The sequence below is a fragment of the Rattus norvegicus genome, chromosome 1 (assembly GCF_021556685.1).
Source record: "Rattus norvegicus strain SHRSP/BbbUtx chromosome 1, alternate assembly SHRSP_T2T, whole genome shotgun sequence".
Lineage (NCBI taxonomy): Eukaryota > Metazoa > Chordata > Mammalia > Rodentia > Muridae > Rattus > Rattus norvegicus.
The window spans coordinates 99,046,734-99,074,058 of NC_141534.1; the positions used below are offsets into that span (position 1 = coordinate 99,046,734).

Consider the following 27,325-nt stretch of genomic DNA (forward strand, 5'->3'; position numbering starts at 1 on the left):
AGCTCACCAGCTCTTGGAAGCTGGTCCTCATCTATCCCAGATGCTCACATCTGGAGCAGGCGAGGGGTGTGCCTGTAGCATGCTGGCCCTTGATTGCTCACAGATTCCTGCTGCTCTGGAGTGCTGTCCTCATCATGTACCCCACCAGCCTGGCTGTCATCTCCATGACATTCTCCAACTATGTGCTTCAGCCTATCTTTCCCAACTGTATCCCCCCAGCCACAGCCTCTCGAGTACTCTCCATGGCCTGCCTGAGTGAGTGCCCCTGAGCCTCTGTCCCCGCAGCAGCTGGATACCCCCACCCCATGGTCCACTCTGCTGGGAGGAAAGTGGAGAGGGTGCTCCTAGCTGCTATCACTTGTAGCATCAACCTTGAGACCCAGGGTTCTGGCTGCTACAGAGGCTGTTCCCCTAGCCTAGATCTGGCTATGGGCCATCATGAGAGGCTTGGCCTTAGGCGCCCACACCCCTTTCTTCTCCAGTGCTCCTGACATGGGTGAACAGCTCCAGCGTACGCTGGGCCACGCGCATCCAGGTTATCTTCACTGGCGGGAAGCTGTTGGCGTTGTCTCTCATCATCACCGTGGGCTTTGTCCAGATCTTCCAAGGTAGAACCGGGGTGGGAATCACTGGAGAGACTCGGGAGACTGTGCTAACCCCTGACGTCTGGACTCCCCAGGACACTTTGAAGAGCTGAGACCCACCAATGCCTTCACCTTCTGGATGACACCGTCTGTGGGTCACCTAGCCCTGGCTTTCCTCCAAGGTTCTTTTGCCTTCAGTGGTTGGAACTTCCTCAACTATGTCACCGAGGAGCTGGTTGACCCTCGAAAGTGAGTGAAGCGCCCACGCTCAAAGCAGTCGCCGTCACAGATCTGCTGTGAAACTCAGACTGGTCATCCGCTGACCACGCTCGCTGTCATGACAACGGCCTCAACAGAGAGCCCTGGAGCAGTGATCTTCCCTGTCTGCCGCTGCAACTGGCTCCTCATGGGGCCTCAGAAAGGCTTGAATGTCATTTTCGGCTGCCTTTAGTGATTTACATCTGGTCCAAAACTATCCACGTGCATACAACATGGTTCGGAAGGATAGACCCCATGACAGCTGGGGACCTTGATGGGGACCATGGCAGCTGCAGGAGTGGGGGTGGGTGGAGAATCTCCAGGGAGACCTCAGACCTGAAGGCTGAGGTCTGAAGGCATCTGGGAGATTTTCTAGGCTGACTGGCTGCACGTGTGTTTTTTTTTTTTTTTTTTTTTTTTTTTTTTTTTTTTTTTTTTTGTCTCTATCCAGACGTTAATTAGATCCTGCCCTCAGGAGATGACGTGTCCCATCCTGGTGGCCTCAGCTCTCATCTGTCCCTCCTTCTGTTAGCTGGTGCTCAGACAGGGGTTTGGGGAAAAGGCAGACAGCAGTATGACCCTGCCTGTCCCCTGGGCAAATGCAGATGAGACTCCAAGTTCCCTTTGCTGTCACAGCTCCACCTTTGCCCCAGGAATGGATGCTGATACTCCAATCTCTGTCCCCAGGAACCTACCTCGTGCCATCTTCATTTCCATCCCACTGGTCACCTTTGTGTACACATTCACCAATGTTGCCTACTTCACTGCCATGTCCCCCCAGGAGCTGCTGTCCTCCAACGCAGTGGCTGTGGTGAGTGGGGAACTCAGCTCTCTCTGTAGCCCCTCTCCCACCCCCAAACCCAGCCTCACTCTTGGCCTCTTTTCTGTGCCCATGCAGACCTTCGGCGAGAAGCTGCTGGGCTACTTTTCGTGGGTCATGCCTGTGTCTGTGGCGCTGTCTACTTTTGGAGGGATCAATGGCTACCTGTTCACCTCATCCAGGTGACTGGTTGGAGGAAACGGGGAGAGGATGGTATAGGTGAGATAGATGTCTTGCCGTGTGCATGCCATGCTACGGACCATGGGAAGAGAAAGCTGAGACTCTCCAGGAACAAATATCTGGCCCCAGTCTTGAAGTAAAGAAAGCCAGGAGGCAGACTGCATGAGGAGAGTTGGTAGGGCCTGGAGGGCAGAGGTCAACGTGACAGCTGGGTCCTAGCATGCAGCAGAGAAGCCTCAAGGCCAGGCTCTGACCCTTATCCATATCCTTCCCTGTTCCTAGGCTATGTTTCTCTGGAGCCCGAGAGGGACACTTACCCAGCTTTCTGGCCATGATTCATGTCAGACGCTGTACCCCAATCCCTGCCCTCCTTGTCTGTGTAAGTTGGGAAACCTAACCAGCTAGTGCATGTAGCCAGGGACACCTAGCAACAGGGGTTTGGGAGATAATGGCTAAAACTTATTCCTGCCTATGGTAGATGATCCATGGAGGGTGGGGATGGGCTGGGACTCACCTGACCTCCTGACCTGAGTGGGAAGGCCCAGAGCAGCCTACAGGGATGGCCAGAAGCAGGTGGGAGGCCAGCTGTCAGCCCTCGGTCCTCTCCCAGTGCGGGGCCACAGCGGTCATCATGCTCGTGGGTGACACATACACACTCATCAACTATGTGTCCTTCATCAACTACCTCTGCTACGGAGTCACTATCCTGGGCCTGCTTGTGCTGCGCTGGAGACGGCCGGCACTTCACAGGCCCATTAAGGTGAGGCTGGAAATAACCAGGGCCACCTTCATTCAAGTTGAGCACTAGAGGCAGGTATAGGTGACGATGACAATGCTACAGTATTTGCAGAGTGTAGGACTTTCCACTGACATATTCTCTCTAATCCCAGGAAGCAAGTGCTTTTAATATCCCCAGTCCTCAGACAGGGGCAATGAGACTAAGGTCACATAGGCTGCCAATGAGAGAGCCTGGTATTCTCATGATCCCACTTGAAAGAGTGACAGAAAAGCCTCCCATCTGTATATGAATCCTGAAGATTGCCTGAAATTTGAAGCATGGAAAAATAGTTGAGCTGCAGCCAAATGTAAACAGCCTTCTGTGTATAACTGTTACAGATAGCTCAGCACTGCTCAAATAGACAGCATCAGCAGTTCGGCCAACTGGTCAACCCAGGAATTGCTCTCCAGTGCACTGGGTAGCTACCAGGGGGTCAGCACAGGGGCCCCATTCCCAAGAGATGGAGGAAGGGCCTCTGATCCCCTGGGTGGCAGGAGAACTAGGGTGCTGCCCCTGGTGCTCCTGTTCATCCTTTCTCCGATAGGTGAACCTCCTCATTCCTGTTGTGTACTTGGTGTTCTGGGCATTCCTCCTGGTCTTCAGCTTCATCTCGGAGCCCATGGTCTGTGGGGTCGGCATCATCATTATCCTCACTGGGGTCCCCATCTTCTTCCTGGGAGTGTTCTGGAGAAGCAAACCAAAGTGTGTACACAGATTCACAGGTGAGAAGGTTCTTGCCTCTTGTAGGCAGAGGTGGGTATCTCTTATGATCCTACCCCAGTGCAGGGGACCTTCCATCAGCCTGGCTGGTGACACAGGACCCGGTCACTTCCCTCAAACTTCCTCTACATATAGATATGGCTGGGATCCATCTGCAAAGGAAACAACTCCCTGCCTAAGGGAGGTGTCCAGAGTTAGGGTCATCCCTGTCTTAAAGGATCAAAAACCCACCCACTCCCGCCATGGTCTGTCTGTCTGTCTTGTCTGTCTATTCTTAGAGTCCATGACACGCTGGGGCCAGGAGCTGTGTTTCGTGGTTTACCCCCAGGGCTCCCTGGAGGAGGAGGAAAATGGCCCCATGGGCCAGCCCTCCCCATTGCCCATCACGGACAAGCCCTTGAAGACACAATGAGACCTAGTAGAGACTGGAACAGCTGATTCTGTTTACATGTTGTTTATTGAGAAGGGGTTTGTGTTCTGTTTTGTTTTCAAAAATTTTTTTTTCTGCACAAAAAAAGAGACCCGACCCTTAGAGGCCTATTGTAAGGGACTGGCCACTGGGGTCGGGCTTCCTGCCTTAGCAATGCCCTGCTAGCTTCTCCAGAAAAGTCTGTAAATAAACAGGGCTGGTTGTTCTGTGTGTAAGGGGAGTTCATGGAGACATGCCTCAGCGCGGTATATGGGTTGCTAGCTGGGAAGGTGCTATGGAGGAGGTTTTCAGCCCTAGTGGGTTTTGCTGGTTGAACCTGAGGCTGGCTCCATGGGGCCCATAGAAGACAACGAGGCTCCATCCATAACCCTCCACGCCACCTTGAACTTGGCCATCCAGAAGAACCCAGAAATTCCCCAGCTGGAACTACTGTCCTTCCCATAAATCACCAGAGTGAATGCTATTACTTATGATAGCACAGCCCTCTCTTCAGGTGGGGAAACTGAGACTCTGAGGCAAGACAGAATGGTTATTTCCATTGTCAGCCAGTACCTTGGCTTCTGTCTCCTTTGAAGGCATAGAATGGCCTCTCTTGTGGTCATCCTATCTCATACTTTTAGCCTTACCCATGATACTTGGGGACTGACCCAGCCTAGCCAGGCCTATGCTGCCACCATAGGCATGAGACTGGGGCAGAAGCCACTAGCCCATCTTTCCTAGGGACCCTGTGGGGAAGGACGAATATAGTACTCACCATGAATGAGGTCCACCCTACCCCTCTCATGGCCTTTTTAGGCCTCAACTACAGCTCCTGGCACAGGTCTGAGGATGAGCAGCTGGTGCCACTGCAGGGTGGATAAACTGAGAAGCCACAGAAAACATTCCGGAAAGCCTGGTTCTGGCTCTCCTGCTTTTCTGGAAATGAGTCCCGAGATTAGTGTAGCAGGGAGCAATTTGCTGTGAGACTCCAAGGGGCTATGCTCATGCTGATCTCAAAGGTGGTCGGTCCCTCTTTCCCAGGTCCACCCCCGAAGCCCCTGACAGTAATGCCCTTCAGAGCAATAGGACTGCACAGGTAGCCCACTGACTGAGTGCCCAGGCCCTTCACGGGAGCTGCTAGGTGGGTCTCTGTAAGAAAGAATGCAGAGGCAGGGTAGAAATGACTGTGTATTCCCTGGTTCCAAAGCGGGGCTGTGGCAGTCACCAGTGTGTCCAATGGGTCAGCAGACCAGCAGGGCCTCATCATCACTAGCCTCCAATATTGGGGAGCAGGTTGGTGGAGGGCTCCTGCAGACCCCCAGTGGCTCTGCTGAGTGGGGATCTTGGATGCCACTGGCAGTGGGAGTCTGGGGGTGGGGGTCTTGGGCCAAGCAGGGCTCTGGAGGTGTGTCCACAGGGGCTGGACTGTCTTCCAGAGGGTCCACACAGGCCTTTCTCTCCTTGTCCTCTGGCCTGTACTCTGGGTCTCGAAGGTTCAAGGGCGGGGGCGGCACTGAAGGCCCCACTTCTGGTGCATGGCCAGAGCCACTAGGAGGCCCATCTCCAGCCTCCCTGGGGCTGCCTGTGTCTGTATTGGGCACTGGGGGGTCTGGTACAGGCCCTGGTGCTGCCTGGAGGAGCCCATCACCCAGCACGGTCTGTGAGGTACGGGCGGCAGTCAGCAGTGGGATCTGGCCTCGAGGTGCCCGTGGCCGGTGGAAGAGCCTGTTCCAGAGGCGGCCCAGTCTGCGACGAGATGGCCCCCTGCGGGAGGCATGCCGACGCATCTGTCGTCGCATGGCTGTGCGAAGGTTCTGTAGCACTGAAGCCTGAGGGTGGGGGAGCAGCTAAGGTAGGGACCAGGCCATTCACAACCACCAAACAACCTTCAGCATACCCGCTTCCAGGACGGGGACTAATCTGTGCCTCCCCCATCTGACTGTATTCCCTTCCCCCCTACTCCAAACACACTAGTTCTAGCTTGCCCCTGGGCCTCCCAGTCTTGGGGGCTCTCTGAAATCCATAAGGAAAGAAACCTGAGCCTTTTGGGGCCCCCTACTCATACTTAAGGGGGCTCACCTGGGATGCACTGTAGACAGGAAAATCCTCAACGGGTGGTATGAGGCCCTGTGCGATGAGCTGACCGTAGGATGGGGGCGCCTCGCGCCGCACAAACTCAGCCTCTAAACGTGTCATTTGGGTCTCAAAGGCCCTGAAAGCAATGGGCAGAAGGGAAGCATGATAGGAGAACATTAAGAGCAGGATCTGGGGACCCCACCCCTCCATGTGGACCCTTACATGCACACAAAGAAACAGTCCTCCTGTATCGGGATGACCCAACCCATAGCCTGGAATGTAGTGCGATTTTCTCCAGGGAAACGGAAGAACCGGGGCGCCAGGCCACCACGTGGTGCCCACCTGTACTCCTGCGTGCGCAGGGAGTAGAGTTTGAAGGCACAGCCTAGGGCAATAACAAGCAGCAGTCCGCATACTAGGCTACCAATGAGGGCGGCGGTGATGACCTTGCGGGGCACGGCAGCCAGGCAGCCGTGCTCATCGCTGCCATCTTGGCAGTCCTCCTGACCGTCACAGCGCCATGTCTCAAAGATGCACAGGTTCGTACCACAGTGGAAGGTGCCCGGCTGGCAGGAAAAGCAGTTCTTTTCATCGGCGCCATCGGGGCAGCTTTTCTGGTTGTTGCAACGATCGGCAGGTGCATAGCACAGGCCGCTACCACCCTCACAGGGATACTGGTCCGGAGGGCATGCTGGACAGCCCTGCTCATCCCGGCCGCTCGCACAATGCCACCAGCCATCACAGCGCTGTGGCTCTGAGAAGCAGCCCTGTTCCCCTGTGCTGCCGTCATCTCCCTCGCTGCTGCTCCCACACGGCTGCTCCCATGGGAGGCAGTAGCCCTTCACCTGGTATGTGGCGTTGAAGCCGTGACCAGCACTGCGGGCGCGAGCATGGTAGGCCACAGTGAGGCGGCCCTGCGCTGCTTCCAGGCTCACAGGCCGGTGGTTGCTGCGGTAGGAAAGCGTTTGCAGCAGACGGTCCCCACGCTCGCCCAGGCCTTCATACACCTGGACATAGTCATCATAACCCAGTCGTAGCTCCAGCTGCAGCAGCACACGCCTCGGGTCCTGCGTGTCCACCAGCCATGTGCAGTGAAGGTCCGAAGGCCCACGGGCGGCACCAAACAGGTCTGGGGAGGCGAAGGAACCGTAGAAACTGCCTAGCCGCCGGCCACATGCTAGGTCGGGGCAGCCAGCCTCATCAGAGCCATCACCGCAGTCCTGGGTGCCGTCGCAGCGCCGCTCTACCGGCAGGCAGCGTGTGGAGCGAGCTCCGCTGCACGGGAAGGTGCCCCCGGGGCACAGGCTGCCTGGTGGCTCTGAGGCAGGCGCCGAACAGTTACCCTCATCCGAGCCATCTCCACACTCATCCACCATGTTGCACTGCCAAGGACCAGGCAAGCATTTACCGTTGTCACAGCGGAACTCATCTGTCTGGCAGGATGCCTGACCCAGCTTCCCTGGAGACAAAGAGAGAGGCACGGTGAGCCTCCTTCCAGCACAGGGTCTGAAGCTGGGATTGGGTGAATGGGTTCAGTCCCAGCTGGGCCTCTGTACAGAGAGGCAAGGCCATGTATGGGGCAGAGGCTCATGGGTGAAAGGCTAGGTTCAATATCTCAGTTGAGCTTGGGCTAAGGGCAGATTCATCCAGCAGAGTAGAATCAATGAGGCACCACCAGACATCAGTCCCACCCCCATCCTAGGACTTTGTAGGACTGGTAAAAGGAGCCCTTGCAGAAATTGGGCTAGTGGGAGACCTTGCTGGCATCACCTCGGATATAGGAGAGGCGAAAACCCTGGGCCTGGCCGGAACTGGAGGCGTCTGAGTGGAAGAAGATCCAGACGTGGTCACGGGCAGAGATGAAGGCTGGTGGGATGGCTGAACCACAGAGGCGGAAGGCCTCCTGGCGAGGGGGAGCTGCTGGGCCCAGCAGGAGCCAGTCCAGGGAACACTGGTGAGACTCCTCTACATCAAAGTTTCGGAAACTGTGGGCAGAGAGGATCACAGGGATGGGTAGGCAGGCAGGGTCCTCAGAGCCCGGGACTGGTCAACGAGCAGTCAAGCTGGAGCTCTGTCCCACTTAGCGGCCCTCCTTTTGTCTCCCAAATTGCCTGGCTCCGTCCTCACCCTAGGGTCCAAAGGCAGCTCCATGAAGAATCATGGCATCCGTGGGCAACATCCATCAGTTCAGCTCCCTGCCCCACTCACGCACATACAGCATTCCCATCTCAAAACTGAGTGCACAGGGCCAGCAGCCCTCTGGCAGTTTCCCCTAAAGGGTGGTGACCAAAGACTCAGATCCCTCTCATCCCAAGTCACTGGGACAGTCAAACTCCCAGGATTGTGTCCTGAAGGAGGGGCTCTGCCCATGAGGTTACTCAATGCTGCAGCTTGGTGACCGCAAGTTGCCCAGGTGAAACGTTAGTACCAGAGCTGAGCAAAACTAACAATAGCAGCCAGAGCAGGCCCATCCCATTCCTGTCTTTCAGATCCACAATCATTAGACCTGGAGCGTGAAGCGGGCTTCTGGATTTCAGCATTTAAAAGTATGACAGACAGAATCGATAGTGACCCCATAGCCAATTATCCCCATGACCACCTAGGTCAGGATTTCTACCTCTTCGGTGACACCCTCTAGCACTCATTCTATTTCCCTCTGCCTATACCTACAGCTTTCTCCTCCACAGTCCTTGCAGAAACCCTGATCCATACCACCCTAGCCTCAAGCCACTCCCGCAGAAGACAGGACAGAAACGTTTGCTACCTCAAGCAGCCAGACTCCACACCCCCCCCCCGGCCCCCGCCAAGGCTCCCTTTTGGGGACTGAAAAGGAAAGAAGCAAGAGAGGATGAGAGCCCAGCTCAGAATACCATCCAAGGAAGTGCTCAATTAAACAGTCATATTCTGACATGGACACACATGCTTACGGTTCACACATGGCCATGCAGGTCTCTCAGATACCGGTTTCTAACTGTGTCCATACACCTACATACCTGTCACACACAGAACACATCACACCTGTCCACACCCATACGTGTGCCCTCCACACTTGCTAGGCATACACACATGTGCAGTCCCAGAGACGCTCTCCTTACCTGATGGTGATCATGTCACCACGGTCACCTTGAATGTACCAGCTGCAGTTGGTGCCTGGAGGGTAGTTGAGGGGCCAGGCTGGGCTGTAGATAACCCCTCGCCGTTCAGTGTGCTGTTCCAACTTCCCACTGCAGGCAGCTGTTGGGAGAAAAGGCTGGGAAATGTCTACCCACCTTTGGGTAGGAGGCAGGTTTCATACGGGTGCCCCTGCTCGTGGCTTGAACACAAGTTTCCACTAAGCCCAGTCAGTCTATAGTTCAAGCTTCATTAAAACCATGGGTGGGTGGGGTTCGAGGATGAACCCTCCAGACTTAAGGCAGTGTAACCCTACTCCTGTGGTATACTGGAGTCTTGATCCTGTGTGTCCAGCCCTTGCCCCACCTTCATCTCAGCAGGACTAAGAGCAAGACACTTTTGAGTCCCCTTGGCATCCAGCACATGCAATGTGAGGTCTCGAGACCTCAGCTTAGCGGATGTCTTGCATGTATGGTATGTAGGCCTGCACAGGCCATCTAATTAGAGTTCCCACATGCCCATGTGGGACACAGCCCCAGGGACTCTGGAGAGATGGGTGTGGGATAAAGAGCATTTGCTGCTCTTGCAGAGGACCTAGGCTCAATTCTCAGCACCAACATGGCTGCTCACAACCATCTGTAACTCCAGTTCCAGGGGATCGATTTCCTCTTCTGATCTCCACGGGCCCCTGCACCCACGTGGTGCACAGACAAATGCTCAGGCACACACCTATGCACGTATAGTTAAAGAAAGAAATACATATTTTAAAATGACAGAGCCCCAGGAAAAAGAGGGGTTTTCTCACCTGATACATATTTAGACATCGGCTATGCATCAAGCAAACAGAAGAGACCTAAATAAGCAAGACTGAAAACCTTCCCTGTGGATCTCACAGGCTGGGGATGAAAGCTCACAGAATTTATACAGAATCCCTGGTGACATGAAGGGAGGTGGCAATGCCCAGACCTGGCTGCAAATGTAGTCTGGGTCTCATTTCACCTTGAATGAAATTGGGATTTGGGAACTGGAGAGGTGGCTCAGTATTTAAGAGTGCTGGCTGCTCTTGCAGAGGACCAGTGTTCGGTTCCCAGCACCCATGGTCATCATCTCATGTAACTCCAGCTCCAGGGGATCTAATACCCTCTTCTGACCCCCTGCACACATGTACACAGTCCCTCCTCCTGCAGACATATACACACACATAGGTAAAACATTAAGCTTTTTTTTAATTTAAAATTTGGGATCTTATTTAAATACATGTGAAACAATACTGGAGGTAGACAACCTAACCAGGTAAAGAAATGGGGGCCCAGGGTTGGGGATTTAGCTCAGTGGTAGAGCACTTGCCTAGCATGCGCAAGGCCCTGGGTTCAGTCCCCAGCTCTGGAAAAAAAAGTTATCAAAGAAATGGGGGCCCAGAGAGGGTAAATGATTTCTTGGGCACACAGCCAGCAAGTGGCAGGGGCAGGATCCACCTGGTGGGCTCAGCCTCTTACTGCAGGTCCTGAGTTCATGAGCATTTATAGAGTGCCAACTGTATGCACATCAGGGATAAAGATAAAGCAGTGGTAGCCATCTTGAGTGAGAGACCCCACACCTGCTCTGCTGCCTGGGTTCCCCCACGGCCAGGCAGGGTACCCTTACACTTGGTTACACCCCTGCGACATCCCTCAAACGTGTCTCTTATCCAACCTGTCACAAAGGCTAGACCCACTTTACAGATGAAAGAACAAGGCTCAGGAAGCAAAGAGTGACTCTTTTCTCCAAATCTTCGTCCTCATCCTCCCACTATAGGCATCTGTCATGCTGCCTCTGAAATTGCATCCTCTCACGCTGGGGCCTGAGTCTGGGAGGCTGCTGCTGGAGGACCTCACTTCAACCCTATCCCTTAGCAAGAAGACATGTTTGCCTGTCTACCAAACTGCCTCATATCCCCTGAATCCTTGCTTCCCCTGTGCCCAAGATCCCTCCCATGGAAGGCAGAACCATTCCCCACCTCCTGTCCCCCTCATTTCTTTTCAGTTTCAGCTCTGTGGGTCCCCTTCACAGAGAAGCCCACACACCAGATTGCTCCTCTTTCCTCCCCAGCCTCTGTCACAACAGTGACCTCCATCTTGATCTGGAAATTGCTTAATGCCAAGTCTCCATAGGAGGGCAGGCTTGGATGCTCTGGCCTGACACCCAGGGGCCAGCACAATGCCTGACATACAGTGGATGCCCAGCATGGACTACTGATGGTCAGTCTAGAACCTTCTGAGCTTCCTAAGAGGGTGTGATCACTTTGCCCTCCATGACCATGGGGGTTTGGCTATCCATTCTACTCACATAGCATCAAAGAGCTGAGTCAGAAGTGCATCTTTGAACAAAGTGTGGTGGCACACGCTGTAATACTAGCACTCAAGAGGCTAAGGCAGGAGGATCTTGAGTTTTAGGCCAGCCTGGAGTTCTAGGCCAGCATGAGCTACATGAGACCCCAAGGAAGAAAAGGTGAGGAAAAAAAGAAAGAAAGAAAGAAAGAAAGAAAGAAAGAAAGAAAGAAAGAAAGAGAGAGAGGAAGGATAGATGACAGATAGGTGATAGATAGATAGATAGATAGATAGATAGATAGATAGATAGATAGACAGATAAAGGAAAGAGGGACTTGAAGGGGTAGGGAAAATGGGAAGGAGGAGAAGGAAAAGGGGGAGGGCAAACAGGAGGAAAAGGAAGGCTACCTTTGTCCCTAATGTGGGGGTGGCCGTCCTCAGAGCTTTGTCCTTTATAGCATCAAGAGTCCCAGTTCAGTGAGTATGAGCCAGTTCCTTTGCTCTGATGCTCACACATGGCCCTAGGATGCAGTCTCCCCAATCTTGGGGCTTCACCAAAGAAACAGGAGCCAAAGCTTGCAGAGCAGGTCTCAAGAGAACTTGCAGGGTGCCCCAGCCTGGGCCTGACTCCCGCTGTCAGATAAAGTCACTAACTAGGGAATCTTGTGGAGAACCAGGCATCCACCTGAAGTGACCTGGAGAATTCCTCCTTCTTGAAGCGCAGGATGGGTGGTTCCTGGGTAGTCAGAGTCCAGTGAGATTAGAGGTGTCTCTTCCTCGTACATAGAATTGATCAAGGTTCTAAATCAACATCTTGCTCTCTTCCTGCCTCAGCCAGACACCTGTCCCTGTATGCCACCTCTGGCCATTTATTCAGGGTTTAAGTGGCCTGTCTGTCTAGATGACTGGACCACTGCCAGCCCACCCCAACCTTTCCACAAACCTCTTTCCTTTTAACCCCCACAGAGTGTCACTGTTAACTGTTTTTTTTCTCTGAGGATGTCACCAGTACTGGATCATGATTCTACAGCCACCATCTGGGTCTCACATCCAGATGGGGACCGGTCTGCTCTGGAAGCTGGGAGCTTCATGAAGGGCTCTTGTCTAGATACCACTTGACAGTACTTAAAGATGTGTCTAGCTTGGCTAACACACCCCAAAACCAAGCTCTCTGACAGCAGCTTCATCTCCACCTTGGGGGCCAGATCTAAGCTGCCATGGCCATAGGTAACCTTGTAGAAAGTTACTCACTATGGCATATGTATCCTTGTAGAAGGATACCCACCATGGTCATATGTAACCTTGTAGAAGGATACCCACCATGGTCATATGTAACCTTGTAGAAGGATACCCACTGTGGCATATGTATCCTTGTAGAAGGATACCCACTGTGGCATATGTATCCTTGTAGAAGGATACCCACTGTGGCATATGTATCCTTGTAGAAGGATACCCACTATGGCCATATGTATCCTTGTAGAAGGATACCCACTGTGGCCTTATGTATCCTTGTAGAAGGATACCCACTGTGGCATATGTATCCTTGTAGAAGGATACCCACCATGGCTATATGTAACCTTGTAGAAGGATACATCTTATCTATCTGTAAAACATAGTCAGTGCATGTTGCTTGCTACGGTTGAAAACATTTAGCAAAGTGACTGTCTTGAGGCAGATAATCATACCATGGGACAGGCCAGTGGGGCAGAGGAGTCTACAGGAATGTCTTGTGGGAAGTGAGGAATTGACATGCTACATAAAGGTTGATGATCAGAACAGAGACAGCCGGACTACATTTGAGGGATGCTGGTCTAGGAGAGAGCCCTGAGGATGCTTGGGATGTCAGGGAGGTCCCTCTGAGCTTTAGGTGGGAGCCAGCCTTTGCACTAACAGATTGTTGGAGCTCTCAGGAGCCAAGTGGGAAATGGATGGGTGGTAGTTTTATAGGCAGTGTCGTTAGTTGTGAATCCAAAGCATCATCAAATCCTCCTGAAAGGACAGGAGCAAGGTCTGATGCAGCACAATTTCTAGATCTGATTTCCAGGGGTTATCAGTAACCTGGACAACCTGCCATAGTAACCAGACAACAGGAAGCCAGGCTCCCTTCAGCACCAGGCATGTGGCCAAGTGCCTAACTAAAGAGAAGACCGTGTGAACTTTACTCTGGGATCACAGGGAAGCAGGGGGGTGGTGCAGGACTCGGGAGGCAGGTCTTTTGACCCAGGGAATGCCTGACACAGAAGGAGAAAGGGATAGACCGAGGAACCAAAATCTATCTGGTGTGGGCTGAGAAAGGGCTGGGACACAGTAGGAAGACACAGAAAGTATTTGGAAACACTGTCACAGGGCCCATGCTGGGAGAGGTCAGCTAGGTCAGGGAGAAGCTAGCCAGCAATGCCTGAGGGGTCAGAGGTGGATTTCGGGAAGACAAGGATCCATCCTGCCATTGTCATTGACAGGCAAGCTGTGCTTTTAGCTCTCCAAATCAAGGCATCAGTGTGTGAACAACTACCTCTGGAGGTGAGGAAGGAGAGTGTGCAGGGCCTTAGGTCTTGTTCCTCAAGCATCAGTTCTGCAAACCTGGGAAACACTTTGGAATGCCCAGCCACCCACCAGCAGGAGAAGGACCCGTCTTTGGTTCAAGCTTGCTAGATACCTCCTCTCACACTGCTTCCCTGCACTGTACCCTGGCCACAGACACCTGATCCAGTCAGTGCTTTCCTGGAACCAGGATGTGAAACTGGATTGTCCTTTGTGGTCAGTACGTCAGGCTGGGCTGGGCTGGTCAGTGCTGACTATGGCAGGGCCCTGGGCCAGGCTGGGTCAGCAGAGGAGGCCCGGCTGCAGCAAAACACAGAGCTTGGGTACAGACAAAATTAAGGGGGACAGAAGCCCAGTCTTCTAGATGGGAAAAGTGATTGGCCCCCATGAATGTCTCCCCAATGCCTCTGTCTGCCTCCCCTACACTCTTTGTGGTCACCAGACAGATCTACCCACCTTGAGCACCAATGAGCTCAGTGGCAGCCTGAAACCCAAAACCTCACATAGCTCCCACTTTGCCTGAGGCACAAGAGACAACAAACAAGTTCCAGGTCCCCAGACTTGGGGTCACACGTCCTTGCTTACCACACACCCCATGAAGCACCTTGCCTTAATGGGTCCTTACCAATTACTCAGACTTTGGTGCCTTTGGCATACTTTTGAGGCTGGGTCTCTGTGTAGCTCAGGCTGGTGTGAAACTTGCAGTCCTCCTGCCTCAGCCTCCCCAGTACTAGGATTGACAAGCATGCAGTACCACATCTGGCACTAAAACATCAATTCAGGGTTTGCTGAAGATGGCCACATATTGCCCAAATGAGCAAGAGATGGTGAGGTTTATTTGGTGTATTACCGATAGAGTAGGCTACCTCGGTTGCCCATCTCACGACATCAGACCTCCTCTCAATCTCCAAAGAGTGGCAGACCTTCCTCAATCGAGGATGAGTATCTATGGCTGCTCTTCCCTCTCTGGGCACCAGACGAGAGCTCAAAGATGGCCATCAGATGGCCAGCCAACACTGCCAGGCAAGAGGCCAACACAGGGCTCCACATTGTTTTTCCATGTCAACCTCTCTGCTGCAGAGTGGCTTACCTGGACCAAGCCTTTCACATGCAAAGCAGTAGATCCAGGGCTGTGTTCTTACCCACCATCCCCCTGACCCTCACATGCAAGCCAATACCCTCTCTGCCCTGAAGCATCCCAGGGTTAGGTACTAGCCTGCCAGAGCCTGCCCTAGAATTCGCCTCCAGAATTACTCAAACTGGCCATTCTAAGCTGTCAACGCTGTTTGCCCGATTGCTTTGCCTCTCTCCTGGAAATTCCAGTGAAAGCTGGGGCTTCTGCCTTCCCCTCAGCCTGAGTCAGCCTGGCCAAAGCCACTAAGACTAGAATCCAGGATAGGCAAATGCTCCACCACTGAGCCACGCCCCCAGCCCCTGATTGGGGGATTCTAGACAGGTGCTCTACCACTGAGCCACGCCCCCAGCCCCTGATTGGGGGATTCTAGACAGGTGCCCTACCACTGAGCCACACCCCCAGCCCGTCACTGGGGGTTTCTAGGCAGGGGCTCCACTACTGAACTATATTCCCAGCTCCTTTAAAAACTGTTTCAGAATGAGTCTCACAAAGTTAGCCAGACTTTCCTTGAACTCGTTCTGTAGCCTAGGCAGACTATAACATCAACCTTTCTGCCTTGGTCTTTTGAGTGGCTGGAATTACAAGCCCGTGCCACCAAACCAGTCTTAAAAGTCTGATTTCTTTTTTTCTTAATGGTACTATCCTCTGTGGCACCATTAATATTACCTCTAGGCACTATTTTAATGCATGAGCATCCAGTGTCCCCAAGGAACCCCTTAGCCCACAAGAGGCACGATCTATCAGCTGTACGGGGCGTTTGCTAGTTTGCACTGGTACCAAGCCACAGAACGCCAGATCCCTTCTGATCATCTTGGGTCGTTGCTTCAATGGACCCTAACGGCTAGGTTTGAGGCAGTCTGGCATTTCACCTATTTTACCAAAGTAATTAATGTCACTAAATTCAAATTTGCTCAAGAGTAACAGCTCCTTTGTGACGCTGTAAAAATACACAGGTAAAGGTTTTCCCAACTTTTGCCATGAGGTACAGACATCCTCCGAAGTTGCTAAACCCAGGGCAGGCAGGAAAAAGGGGGCTTTACTCACCTAAGGCAGGAACTGCACTGCTGAGTCTCCCAGTGAGAAAGAGGTTCACTGTGGAAGACATAAAGAAAGGTCAGTAGCTCTTGGAATTCAGGGCCCATGTCTGGGCTAGGAGCAAACCCAGGACAACACAGCTGAAATTAAGGCCGCCCCTCTTTATCTCCCTCAGCATGACCCAGGCTACTGCCAGAGACTCTCCCACCGCTGTCCCTTCTGGGATGGGCAAAGGTGAGGAGTTCAAAGGATCTCAGGACAGGGACAGCAGTATGTTAACTTGACTGTGTCATCCTGTGTCGTGATGACAACCGTAGCACAGAATTCAGTGGTTTCCTCTCAGGCTTGAGGCTGCCCATCACATAAGCTCAGTCCCAAGAGAGCTACATTTCAAGCAGCCTTCTACCACCTCGAGGGACTTCCTCCTCTGATGGGCATTTCGGGTGATAATACCATCCTCTTCCCTGCATGCCGCTGTCCTTGATGCCGTCACGGTACGTGCCCACCTCAACAGGAATGTCTGTTGCTTCAGCTGGCTCCAGGCCGAGACAGAGTCTAGGCCAAGTGAGAAGCAAATCTAACTTCCTGGGGACCAGGGTGCCCCCTCCCTGACTGAGGCATTCACCTCAGGGCCAGTGATTGTACATTTGATGAAGAAACAAGGGCACTCACCCCATCTGCAACCCCAGGGCATTCTGGCTCCGTTAGACCCAGACACGGACATCTCCTGATGGAGGAAGCCCTCACTTCTGCCCTGCCCACTTGGGAAACAAGTCAGGACCCAGACACCATGACCACCCGCAGCATGTGAAGCAGGAACTGTGAGCATCTACGCCACTGCTTAGATTAGCTCACGTAGCCTGCGCAGTACTCCTGTCTCGGACACTCACCCCTCTCTATTCCTGGGGACCAGATGAGAGTTACAGTTTAAAAAGAAAGAGCTGCCCCCACACCCCTCACAACTTGTCATTTTGGTGGTTTTAAGGAGCCTGTCACGGTCCTGGGCCCTCAACGGTGATATCATAGGGTGTCCCCTAATGACCCAGCTCTTCTAAGGGCCTCCCTCCTTCATCAAGGTAAATAAAGAGCCATGTGGGTTGGGGATTTAACTCCTTCCTTCCCCTCTCCTGCAATGGGCTGGGGAAAGTGGACAGAAAAATTTCCTAGTCAGGGAAGGAGCCTTCTGACCCAGGTTCCAGTCCTGGCAGGTTCTCGGCCCTCCCTGGAACAGACTCCCACCCCCATCAGGGCTGAACCGGCCTATGACCATCTGGGTCTGGGAAGACACAATGGGAAAATGAGTTCTCACTTCTGCCCCCCCATCCCCGTTCCCCTCCCCAAGTCCCCATGCTGAGTCCCCATCTTTGGCTAGCTCCCAGGCCTGCCCAGGACTCCAGGCAGGAAACGGCTCCTTCTTCAGGGAGCAGTAGTCCAGGCCTTTGTCCACAGCTCGGACTGTAAGACGACAGGAAGACCCCAGCCTTCCCGGGAACCTAAGGCTAGCGTTCTCATCCTGGGGCTCTACTGTTGTGGGAGTCTCCCTCCTTGGTAGTCCAAGGATGCTTGGGCGAGGAAGCCATCGCAGTGCGAGCTCCAAGCCCTCCTACCCCGCCCGGCCCCTCGCGGCCCACTCACCCAGGCAGACGACTGCGAGCGGCGCCCTGGCGCCCGGCGCCCCCTCCGGCCCCGCGGCCGCGCGCTTCTCCATGCCGTGGCCGGCCGCGCGCGGACGCCTGCTGCCCTGCGGCCGGGACTCCGCCTGGGGCTAGGGCTGGCGCGGCGGCTGCGGCCGGGGTGCGGGCGGCGGCTGCGGCGGCGTCTTTGTGCAGCGGCGGTGCAGGCCCGCAACGCGCTGGGCCACATCGGCCGCGGCGTCACGGGCCCCGCGGGGGCTCAGCAGCGGTCGCCAGGGAAGACCTGAGCCCGCCGCTGTCCCCGAGCCCCGGCCGGCGCACCCAGCCCTGCCTGCACACCGAGACCTCCGGCGCGCCCATGCCCCGGTGCGCCTGCCCGTCGGTCCCCGGGCCGCCCGCGCCGCGCCGCGCCGCACGATGTCAACGAGGGTGCGTCGATCGGTCCGTCCGTCCTCCCGGCCGGCCCCTCGCCTAAGCCCGGAGCCGGGAGGCCGCGCCGCGCCAGCCACGTGACGCGCCCGCCGAGCCGCAGTGGCGCTGACAGGGCGGGCGGAGGCGGCTGGGGCGGACCGAGGGGCGCACGCCCCGCCTCGGGGTGCTGGACAGCTCCACGCACGCGGCTCCGGCCGGGTCCCGCTAGCTCTGAACCTTGGCCCTGCGATTCCGGCTGGCACTGAGCCTATGGTGCCGGGCAGCGCTAGCCTTGGCCCTTTGTTCCCAAGATCTGGTCTCTTTCCTGAAACCAGGCGACTGTGCTGGGAAAAGAGGGAGACTGAGGTGGAGTGGCGTGGAAAGGGCTGCTGGAGACCAAGACAATGAGTGAAGGCCTTGGGCTGAGGCCTGACTTCTTCCAACGTTCCTGGGTGATTTGTTTTGAGAACTCCCTCCTCCTGCCGGCCCTCTGTCCTCTTCATTTACCTCATCCTGTCTCTAAAGTGGCTCACTTGTAAAAAAGTGAGGCCAGTGTGGGGACATTGAGAAGACTCTGGATACCCGGCTGTGCCCCTGACTGGGCTCAGTAAACCCCTCATCTTCAGGAGAACCGCGATGATATATGTTTTCCAAGCATGCGGTTGTCATCTGTAGACGACCTGTCAACCAAGGGGTTGAATGCAGGAGAAGCAAAAACCAGAATGAACTTGGGAGAATAATTGAGGAATTGGGGTCAATTGAGGTCAGCTGTTCTTTAAAACTGATACCAAACCAGGGGTCCCCAGAGATCCCTTAGTACGGAGGGTCTACAAGCTCGGGTGAGCCCCACCTTCCTGAGCTTGTATGTGTGCCCTCACAGGCACTGTCACCCATTAAGATTATGAAGGTTGGGGCTGGGGATTTAGCTCAGTGGTAGAGCGCTTACCTAGGAAGCACAAGGCCCTGGGTTCGGTCCCCAGCTCCAAAAAAAAGAACCAAAAAAAAAAAAAAAAAGATTATGAAGGTTGAGGGGAACGATGGTCCATTAGTGAAAGCTGTGGACACAGTAATTCATAAATTCATTTTCACTATACAGGAACCAAACCAAGAATGTTTCTTTGAGGAGTTTTTCTGTGCTTTCTTGTTCTCCTTCTAAGCCTTCTCTGATTACGCCAGAGCAGACTTTCCCAGGGAATATTAAAGGGTTTAAAAATCGGGTAATGAGGGGGCAGTGGTTGGACAGATGGCTCAGAGGTTAAGAGCTCTTGCTGATCTTCCAGAGGACCTGAGTTCGGTTCCAGCACCCATGTTGGTTTACACCTCCAATTCCAGGGCGTCTGATAACCCTTCCTGGCCTCCGTGGGCACCAGACACATGTATGGCTCACATAGACACATGCAGGCAAAGCACATGGTGGCACGCGCTAGTATCACACATGACATTGCGATTGCATGTAGCCCATGATCCAGGAAGAAAGAAAGAAAACAGGATGGAATGGGTTCTCAACACACACACACACACACACACACACACACAGGCTATTACATCTACATCTACATACACATACATACATAAGCATATATGTATATATGCATACATGTATACACATGTCTACACACACATATATACAAATAAACATATACCATGTAAGCCAGGAATTCCATTCTACGTTTAAAGAAGGGGCTCCTATACACCATTCACCATTCTGGATGAAGCACTGAGGCCATCCCAGCATCCTTTGGCAGATGGATGAGCAGCTGTGATGTGACACACAGGACTGTGTGATGGGATGTACTCCATCTAGAAAGATGGATATTCTGATGTATGGTGCCACGTGGATAAATCCCGAGAGTGGTATCCATGTAGAACAAGCCAATCACAAACGACACATGCTATATGGTTCCATTCAAATGAGGTTCCTAGAATAGGCAGCATCGTCCGGACTAACCTGCCCCTAGCAGGGGTGGCTGCTATGCGCCAGTAGGAGTCAGAGAAGAGAGCGGCTATGTCCATACTCAGCATTCTGACCTGTGGGCATCTGAATGATTCGTAGCCTAAGACTCCCTGTAGGAAACAAGCCTGAGATGACACCAGTCTGGCACCAGGCAGGCTCAGGCAGGCTCCCAAGACTGGGAGCGAGCTGGAGACTAGAAGAACAACAACACTTAGAACCACAAGCCCCAGGCAGGAGTGAGCCCAAGACAGACCCTCACAAGGGACTACTTGGACAGGCCAGGCGAGGAGCCTGAGATGACTACCAGTCAGGCACAATCTGTTACCACCAAAACCATGCAGACACCCCTGATCTGGGCTGTTGCATGGGACATGTTGATGTCTGAGGGCTGTGCATAACTACTCCCCACTCCTCACCTGGGCATTATGGGAGAGCTGTCCCTTGTAGCATGAGAGAGGAGACCTGACCTGACCCCTAGCCACCTGTGGCAGGTGGGAAACCTGGCCCTGAGATCATGAGAGCAGGAGGGCTGTCTCTGCCCCTCACCAACTGCAGCACTGGGGAGAGCAGGCCCTGCACCTTACCTGGGCAGCACAGTAGAGCTGGCCCTGGATGTGGCGGTTTCAGGTAAGCAGGTCCAAGGGAGTGGGTGAGCATGCTTCTTGTCTGCTGTGCGGTAGTGTGGACAGGGGACAGATGCCCTCCTCCCTCACCTCTTGCCACCTATGGCAGGCAGAGGATCTGGCCCCCTGGGGTTCTGAGAATGGGAGACTGGCCCTGTTCCTCACCAGCTGCAACACTTGGGAGAACAAACCATGTACCTTGCCAGGGCAGCAGTGTAGAGCTGGCCCTGGTTGCTGGAGTTGATGGTCGCCAGCTCTGAGGGTGTGGGATCAGGAGAGCCGGCAGGCTGCCCAGCTCCCATAGCTCTCAGGCCCAGATCCAGGGCTTTGAATTGGCCCATCCCAACATCTACCCCATAGATGAACTGCTGGACCGCATGAAGGGGCTGGTTCTACAGATCCAAACCTACAGGATCTCCATGACACAGGGCAACAGGAGGATAGCTAAGAGAAGTTCCTGTGAGGTTCCAGTATCGGCAGTGTAGCAAAGCCAGAGGCCTTGAACCAGACCAACGGACCTTTGCAAAGAGCATGTGCAAGCAAAGAAGTATAAACGAAAGAGTCACACTGCTGAGAGGAAGGTTGCAGGGATGGGAGGCCGGTATGAGGGGAGGGAGAGACAAGTGGGATTTGGGCGCACGATGTGAAATTCATAAAGAACCAATACAACATCTAAAAAAAAGTTCAAAATGTCATGTTATATGTCTCTTACCACTATTACAACATGAAAATATAAAACACTAAAAGCAAACTAGCAGCGTATATGGTTCTAACTATATTTCCATGTGAGCTGAGTAGGGTAGCCTCCTGGGTGGCTGCTGGTTACTTAGGGCAGTTTCCCAGTGTGTCTGTCATCTGGAACCTTAGTCATCCAGGGTGGGAAAGGGCAAGGCTCAGAGCAGAGTTGTGGTCACCATGTCAAGTGATCAGGTCATAGACCACCTGTTAGCTATGTTCATCTGCAGAAGCAATCATGGCCAGGTGTGTCTAGCCATGTTTTTAAAGCCATGTTATCTATTTACATTTTTATTCCATTTATTTATTTTATGTGCATGTGTCATGGGCACCCACTGGGGTCAGAGGACAACTGTGTGGGTCCCAGGGATCAAACCAAGATTATCACACTCATTGGCAAGCACCTAAGGAGCCATCTTTTTGAACCCCATTGCTATAGACCAGCGGCAATAAAAATCATCTTTCCTTCAATACTTTGCAGTAATTTTAAAATATAGGCTTGGATAATAAGAGCACCATTCAAACATACACATATACACATGCACATGCAAGTGTGCATTTGCATGCACGCATGCACACATGCACACACACATGTACTACATGCACATGCCTGCATGCACACATGGAGGCCCTCACTGTCATAGAATGTAAACACCAGGCCATCTTGATTTGTGTAACCTTCTGAGTGGCAGCTCCACGGTTCAATCAAGGCCACTCCCCCTGGCCTTGATGAAATGTTCCAGAGTGTGTTGACATAGTGCTGATCTGGGAAGAGTCAATCTAATCCAGTGCGCCTCACTAAGCAATTAGTGGAGAAGAATCCCCAAGGTGAGTTAACCCTGTCGCTTCCATGGGAACAAAGATTGTGTGGGGAGGCAGCCTGGGGCCAGAGACATGGAGACCTAAGGCTGGCAAGATGGATGAGGAGACCTGTGGGAATAGAGTCCTCTGCCACCTGACTAGGACGCTTTGAGGTGACTTAATGGTAGAGCACTCACCTGGAGCCCACCAATGATGAGCTAGTTGACAAAGGAGTGCTTGCCTCAGAATCCACCAGTGAGGGGCTGTGAGCGGTGGTAAAGTGTTGCCTAGCATGGGTTCAACTCTCAGTACTGGGGAAGGAAGGGAGGGAAGAAGCATGTGTATACATGTATGAATCTTTCATCTTGGGCTGCCCTCTCTCGCTGTCTTCTTGCTCACCCCCAGGGCAGCTCACCCTGAGGAAAGCCCCACTGTGAACTGTCCTGTGGTCCATCCCACGTGTGAGTTTGGGAGTAGCTCCTCCCCCTGCGGAGCCATCAGAGGACACTGTAGCATTAGTAGACACCTCATCTCGGCCCCTGAGAGATTCTGAGTCAAGGTCCACAGCTAAACTGCGTCCATATTACACAATAGCGCTAATACTTAGGTGGATTTCCCTTTTTGAGACAAAGTTTCACCATGTAACCCTGGCTAATCTGGAACTCATTACTGTAGACCTTGAACTCACACTAGCCTCTGCTCCCTTAATGTTGAGATTAGAAGTTTATACCACCATGCTGGTGTGTGTGCATGCATGCCTGCCTGACTGCCTGCCTGCCTGCCTGCCTGTCTGTCTGTCTGTCTACATAGGTCAGAAGAGGATATTGAACTCCTTAGGGCTGTAGTCACAGTTAGTTGTGAACCACTGTACATGGATGCTAGGTATTGACCTCAGGTCCTCTGCAAGAGCAGTCCACACTTTCAACCATGGAGCCATCTCTCTAGCCCCCATCCGTTGCTGCTATTTTTTTAAGCCACTAAGCATAGTGGTGCTTTGTTTGATGTGCAGTAGAAGGCTACTGTACGTATGCAGAGGCAGGCGCACACTCGACACACACACACACACACACACACACACACACACACACACACACGTGTCAGGCCGATTCTCTCTGTTTTTAGTGAATACGGGGTCTACCACCCCTGCTCCTGTGCCATCAGTACCTCTCAGGGATGTGGAGCTGTGAGCTGGGGTCGCAAAGGTGAACAGCTGTAGGGAGCAGAGGTGTCTGGTCCTTGCCAATGCCAACGTAGTGCCTATTTTGCTGTAAAGGCTTCCATCAACCACCCCTAGCACCCCGCATTCCTCCCCAAATGCGCAAGACTTCCCCCTGGTAGCCAGGGAAGGGAGTGGCTCCACCGTGGGCAGAAATGGCCTCCAGCTTGAGAAGTTGGAAGCTACGGGAGTAGGGGAGTGAGTGAAGCGATCGGGAAGTACACATTTGCTTCTAAGTTAAACTTGCCAGACTGAAAGACTTGGCGGCATCTGGGAGTCAGGTTCCAAATCGATGAGACACTGACTTTTGAATTTTAAACAGGAATGGGGTAGCCGCTGATTCTAAGGCTCACAGGCTGGCCAGCATGAGCTCACTGGATATAGAAGTGACGTGTGCTTGTTGTTTGTAAAGTAAACAAAAGGACCGCCAAGAGCAACGATTTTAAATTTGCTAATGCTATTTCAGCAATCTTTTCCTTCTCCACTTTGAATGAGTTTTCATTTCTATTTTTTAACTAATTTTTGAGTTCATATACAGAACAATAGGTTATACTGTGGCGTTTCCACATGTGTAGATCATTATTCACTGTTCTTGCTCACTCTGTTATCTTTCTCATCCCCTGCCCCTCCTCTCACTGGTCCCTTCCTCTCCCAAATATTCCTGCATGCATGCATGCATGCATGCATGTATGTATGTATGTATGTATGTATGTATGTATGTATGCATGTATGCATGTATGATGTATGAATATAATATATACCATATATATGATAGGTATATACATTAGAGAAAGAATGTGCATTATGAGGAAAGATGAAGTGTATGTTAATTTCTCCCAATTACCTTCTCCTATTTTCCTCTCCCTTTAGACCTTATTTCTCCCACTTAGACCGCTGTCTACTTTCGTGTTTCATTTAAAACATACAGAGGGACTGGAGAGATGGTTCAGAACTTGCTGCTTTCGTGGAGGACCAGTTCCAAAGAATCTAGTGCCCTCTTCTGACCTCCTTGGGTACTGCATGCAGATGGTGCACATAACATGCACGCTGACAAACACTCATACCCACAAAATAAAAATAAATACATCTTAAAAAAAAAAAACTTTAATCGGGGCTGGAGAGATGGCTCAGCGGTTAAGAGCACTGACTGCTCTTGCAGACGTCCTGAGTTCAAATCCCAGCAACCACATGGTGGCTCACAACCATCTGTAATGAGACCTGATGACCTGATGCCCTCTTCTGGTCTCTCTCTCTCTCTCTCTCTCTCTCTCTCTATATATATATATATATATATATAATCACAGGGCTGGAGAAGTGGTTCAGTAGTTGAGAGCACTTGTTGCTCTTCCAGAGGACCCATGGACTCTTCCCAGCACCCCTGTCAGGTGGCTCACAACTGTCTGTAACTCCAGCTCCTGAGGGTCTGCCTTCACAGGCCCAAGTCCACATGCACATATACATGTAATTTAAAGGAATAAAAAGAATTTTTAAAAAATTCAATCACATTCTAGCAACCCTACCACCATCTATCCCCAGAACTTTCCCCATCTTCTTTAACCTCTGTTAAACAATAAATCCTCATCCTACTTCCCCTTGGCCCCTGGCAAGTGGCATCCTGGTGTGTATGTCTCATCTCACTGGAATTGTATGGTATCTGTCCTTATGGGACTGGCCTGGTCACTTTTGAAAATGCTCATAAATATATTATTTACAAAAATGGACTCGCGGTCAGCATTTGCATGGCTATTTGGCAGCACCCTTCCACATTCTCACACAGAGATCCACGCCCTCGCTTTTAGCTTCTGCCCTGCAGATAGCAGTGCAGTCGTGGGCCTACCAGTCCCTGTAGGACAAAACCCTCACCCTTAGGTGTTAGGCAAATCATCAGGTTGCAACTACAAGATGGAGCTATTCCAACTCCTTCCCTCGGCCCAGAACGTCCTCAGTTTCTCAGTGACTCCGGATTGGCTTATCTTTGCATAATACCAGCACGATTCAAAGATATTTCAAGCTCTAGACCAGTGACCTAAAACAAGCATTCCGATGAAGCAAATTACGTGGTTTTTGGCATGAGGCTGTGTTGCTGTAACTGTGCGAGAACAAGAGATGTTTAAAACCCATTGTGCATGCCTTAATCAAGCATCATTGCCAGAGAGCGTATGAGCTGTTATGTCGTCTTCTCCTAAACGTCCTCGGTACAGGCTTGCAAAAGACCACGGCGGTCCACGGAGCATAGCGAAGACCACAGCCGCCTACGAAGCATATATTTCCACGTGCCTCCCTGAGTTGTGTAGTCCTACGGGCAGAAAGCAGACCTGGCTGTCAGGGAACTCTCTGCACAAACCTGGCTAGACTCAAACTCACAGAGATCCACCTGCTTCTGACTCCCAAGTACTGGGGCTAACGGCGCATGTGTGCCACTGTGCTCGGCTCTCTCCCTACATCTGAAGACTTGTTTCCCTCGGAACAAATCACACCACCAACAAACCCCCACGGGAATGGAAGGTGCTGTTCCCCCGAAGGTGTCTCAGAACAGCACGTTTGTCAACAGGACTTTGACTCACTCCCTCAGCCAAGGGGTTCCGGGCTATTTTATTTTTTTCAATTAGTGAATCATTAATATCACAGCAGCCAAAATAATTGTGCCAAAAAGCTTCTTGGTGTCCTTCCAGCTCCTAAATCTGAAATAGCAACCAAGAAAAAGAGAAAGGTAAGGTATCCCTCACTAGAAACACAAATTCACACTCCCACAGGCATCTCATGCCAAGTCCTCAGCTTTGTCCCCGGCACCGAAGGGACAGAGTGTAGACTGAAGACGGCGAGTGTAGACATCCTTCTTCCACACTGGAGTACTGTATTTTTCATGAAAGAAGTTATGTTACACACACACACAGACACACACACACAGACACACACATACACACACTCACACACAGACACAGACTCTCTCTCTCTCTCTCTCACACACACACACACACACACACACACACACACACACGCACACACACACAAGTAAACCAGGCCTAGTTCACCCCTTTAATCCTAGCGCTCTGGAGGCAGAGGCAGAAGCAGGCAGATCTCTGTGAGTTGGAAACCAACCTAATCTACAGAATAAGTTTTGGAACAGTCAGGACAGCATTAGAGACCTTGTTTCAAAAAAACGGGGGGAGTAAATAATTGTCCCTATTGTTTATCTATTTCCTCCAAAATTGAAACATTGCATTCCGCAAGCAAGCTCCTTAAACAGAAAGGTAAACAACTCAAATAACTTCAGGAAATCCCTGAAGCTGACTAGATTTGCTGCCCCTCCCTACCCCCAACTTCCTGGAAGAGTTTCAGACTAACAACACTTTCCAACCGGTTGATGTGCCTGCAGGCTGTGCAGTAAGCTCCAGGTTCCTAGTTTTTGTGAGCTGGGGTGGGCTTTGATGAACCTGCTGTCAGTGGCCCCTCACCCATATTCCTGTAAGTAGTCCCAACAAAACTCATTGGTTCACCAAGATGGATTTCAGTGGTGTCCGTTTGAATCCAAAATTCAGAGAGTCTTTGGAGTCCTGTGTCTGCATCTGCTCTTATGACGTTGTACCACTCCTTCCCTTCGGGCACCTCTAGGAGAAATTCTCACACAGGGAAACACAAAGAGAATTCTACTGGCTCATCAAACAAACCCACAGGGAGGACAGTGTGGTTTTCCCTGGCCACTGTGGCTTCAATGGTTAATATTGATCACCAACTTGACAGTGTTGTGGAGTATCCACCAGAGATGACAACTTGGATTCAAGTTTAAGCCAATAGAAAGTCTTTATTAGTCAGTCGGGGACTACAGTTGGTGTCCTGAATCTCAGTATAACCCCAAGCCTTTCTCAGTGTGAATTTGTGAGCACAAAAAACCATATCCTGAGTTGGTACACTTCAGTTAACAAGAACAGTTAGCCAGAAGCAGAACTACGGAAGTCAAAGGCAAGGTTATTCCATTTAGAGACCTTCCCAAAACTATG

At 52.2% G+C, this 27,325-nt stretch overlaps 2 protein-coding genes and 1 pseudogene across 12 annotated transcripts in view; 2 read left to right on the forward strand and 1 right to left on the reverse strand.

The window, feature by feature from the left end:
• The window catches only part of Slc7a10 (solute carrier family 7 member 10), a 16,135-nt gene extending 12,150 nt beyond the window's left edge, over positions 1-3,985 (forward strand). Inside the window, 9 exon segments of one of the 3 annotated variants that reach the window (NM_053726.2) lie at positions 104-255; positions 483-608; positions 680-833; positions 1,530-1,653; positions 1,741-1,844; positions 2,125-2,221; positions 2,453-2,602; positions 3,165-3,342; positions 3,619-3,985. In NM_053726.2, the coding sequence (NP_446178.2) occupies positions 104-255; positions 483-608; positions 680-833; positions 1,530-1,653; positions 1,741-1,844; positions 2,125-2,221; positions 2,453-2,602; positions 3,165-3,342; positions 3,619-3,752 (1,219 nt within the window). In that variant the 3' untranslated portion in view covers positions 3,753-3,985. 3 annotated transcript variants of the gene reach the window in all.
• Positions 2,727-18,066, reverse strand: Lrp3 (LDL receptor related protein 3). Of its 9 annotated transcripts, none has more exons than XM_087595524.1 (10): positions 17,589-18,066; positions 16,407-16,508; positions 15,963-16,010; positions 8,921-9,059; positions 7,596-7,810; positions 6,168-7,284; positions 5,829-5,961; positions 4,525-5,578; positions 3,397-3,515; positions 2,727-3,304 (listed from the first exon to the last, which is right to left on the reverse strand). In XM_087595524.1, the coding sequence occupies exons 1-8, from the start codon at positions 17,659-17,661 to the stop codon at positions 4,991-4,993; spliced, it is 2,415 nt and encodes an 804-aa protein (XP_087451650.1). In that variant the 5' UTR covers positions 17,662-18,066; the 3' UTR covers positions 2,727-3,304; positions 3,397-3,515; positions 4,525-4,990.
• A 1,879-nt stretch (positions 18,067-19,945) lies between these two features.
• Positions 19,946-20,060, forward strand: LOC120100450 (small nucleolar RNA SNORA17; annotated as a pseudogene).
• Positions 20,061-27,325: the final 7,265 nt, after the last annotated feature.

Excerpts from the sequence above, each read along its gene's own strand:
- Lrp3 (XM_087595507.1), bottom strand. The coding sequence starts at position 17,661 with ATGGAGAAGCGCGCGGCCGCGGGGCCGGAGGGGGCGCCGGGCGCCAGG. Across the intron at positions 9,060-15,962 it reads CAGTGCAGTTCCTGCCTTAG|CTGCCTGCAGTGGGAAGTTG; the intron begins GTGAGTAAAGCC and ends TTCTCCCAACAG. Across the intron at positions 5,579-5,828 it reads CTGTCTACAGTGCATCCCAG|GCTTCAGTGCTACAGAACCT; the intron begins GTGAGCCCCCTT and ends CCCCACCCTCAG.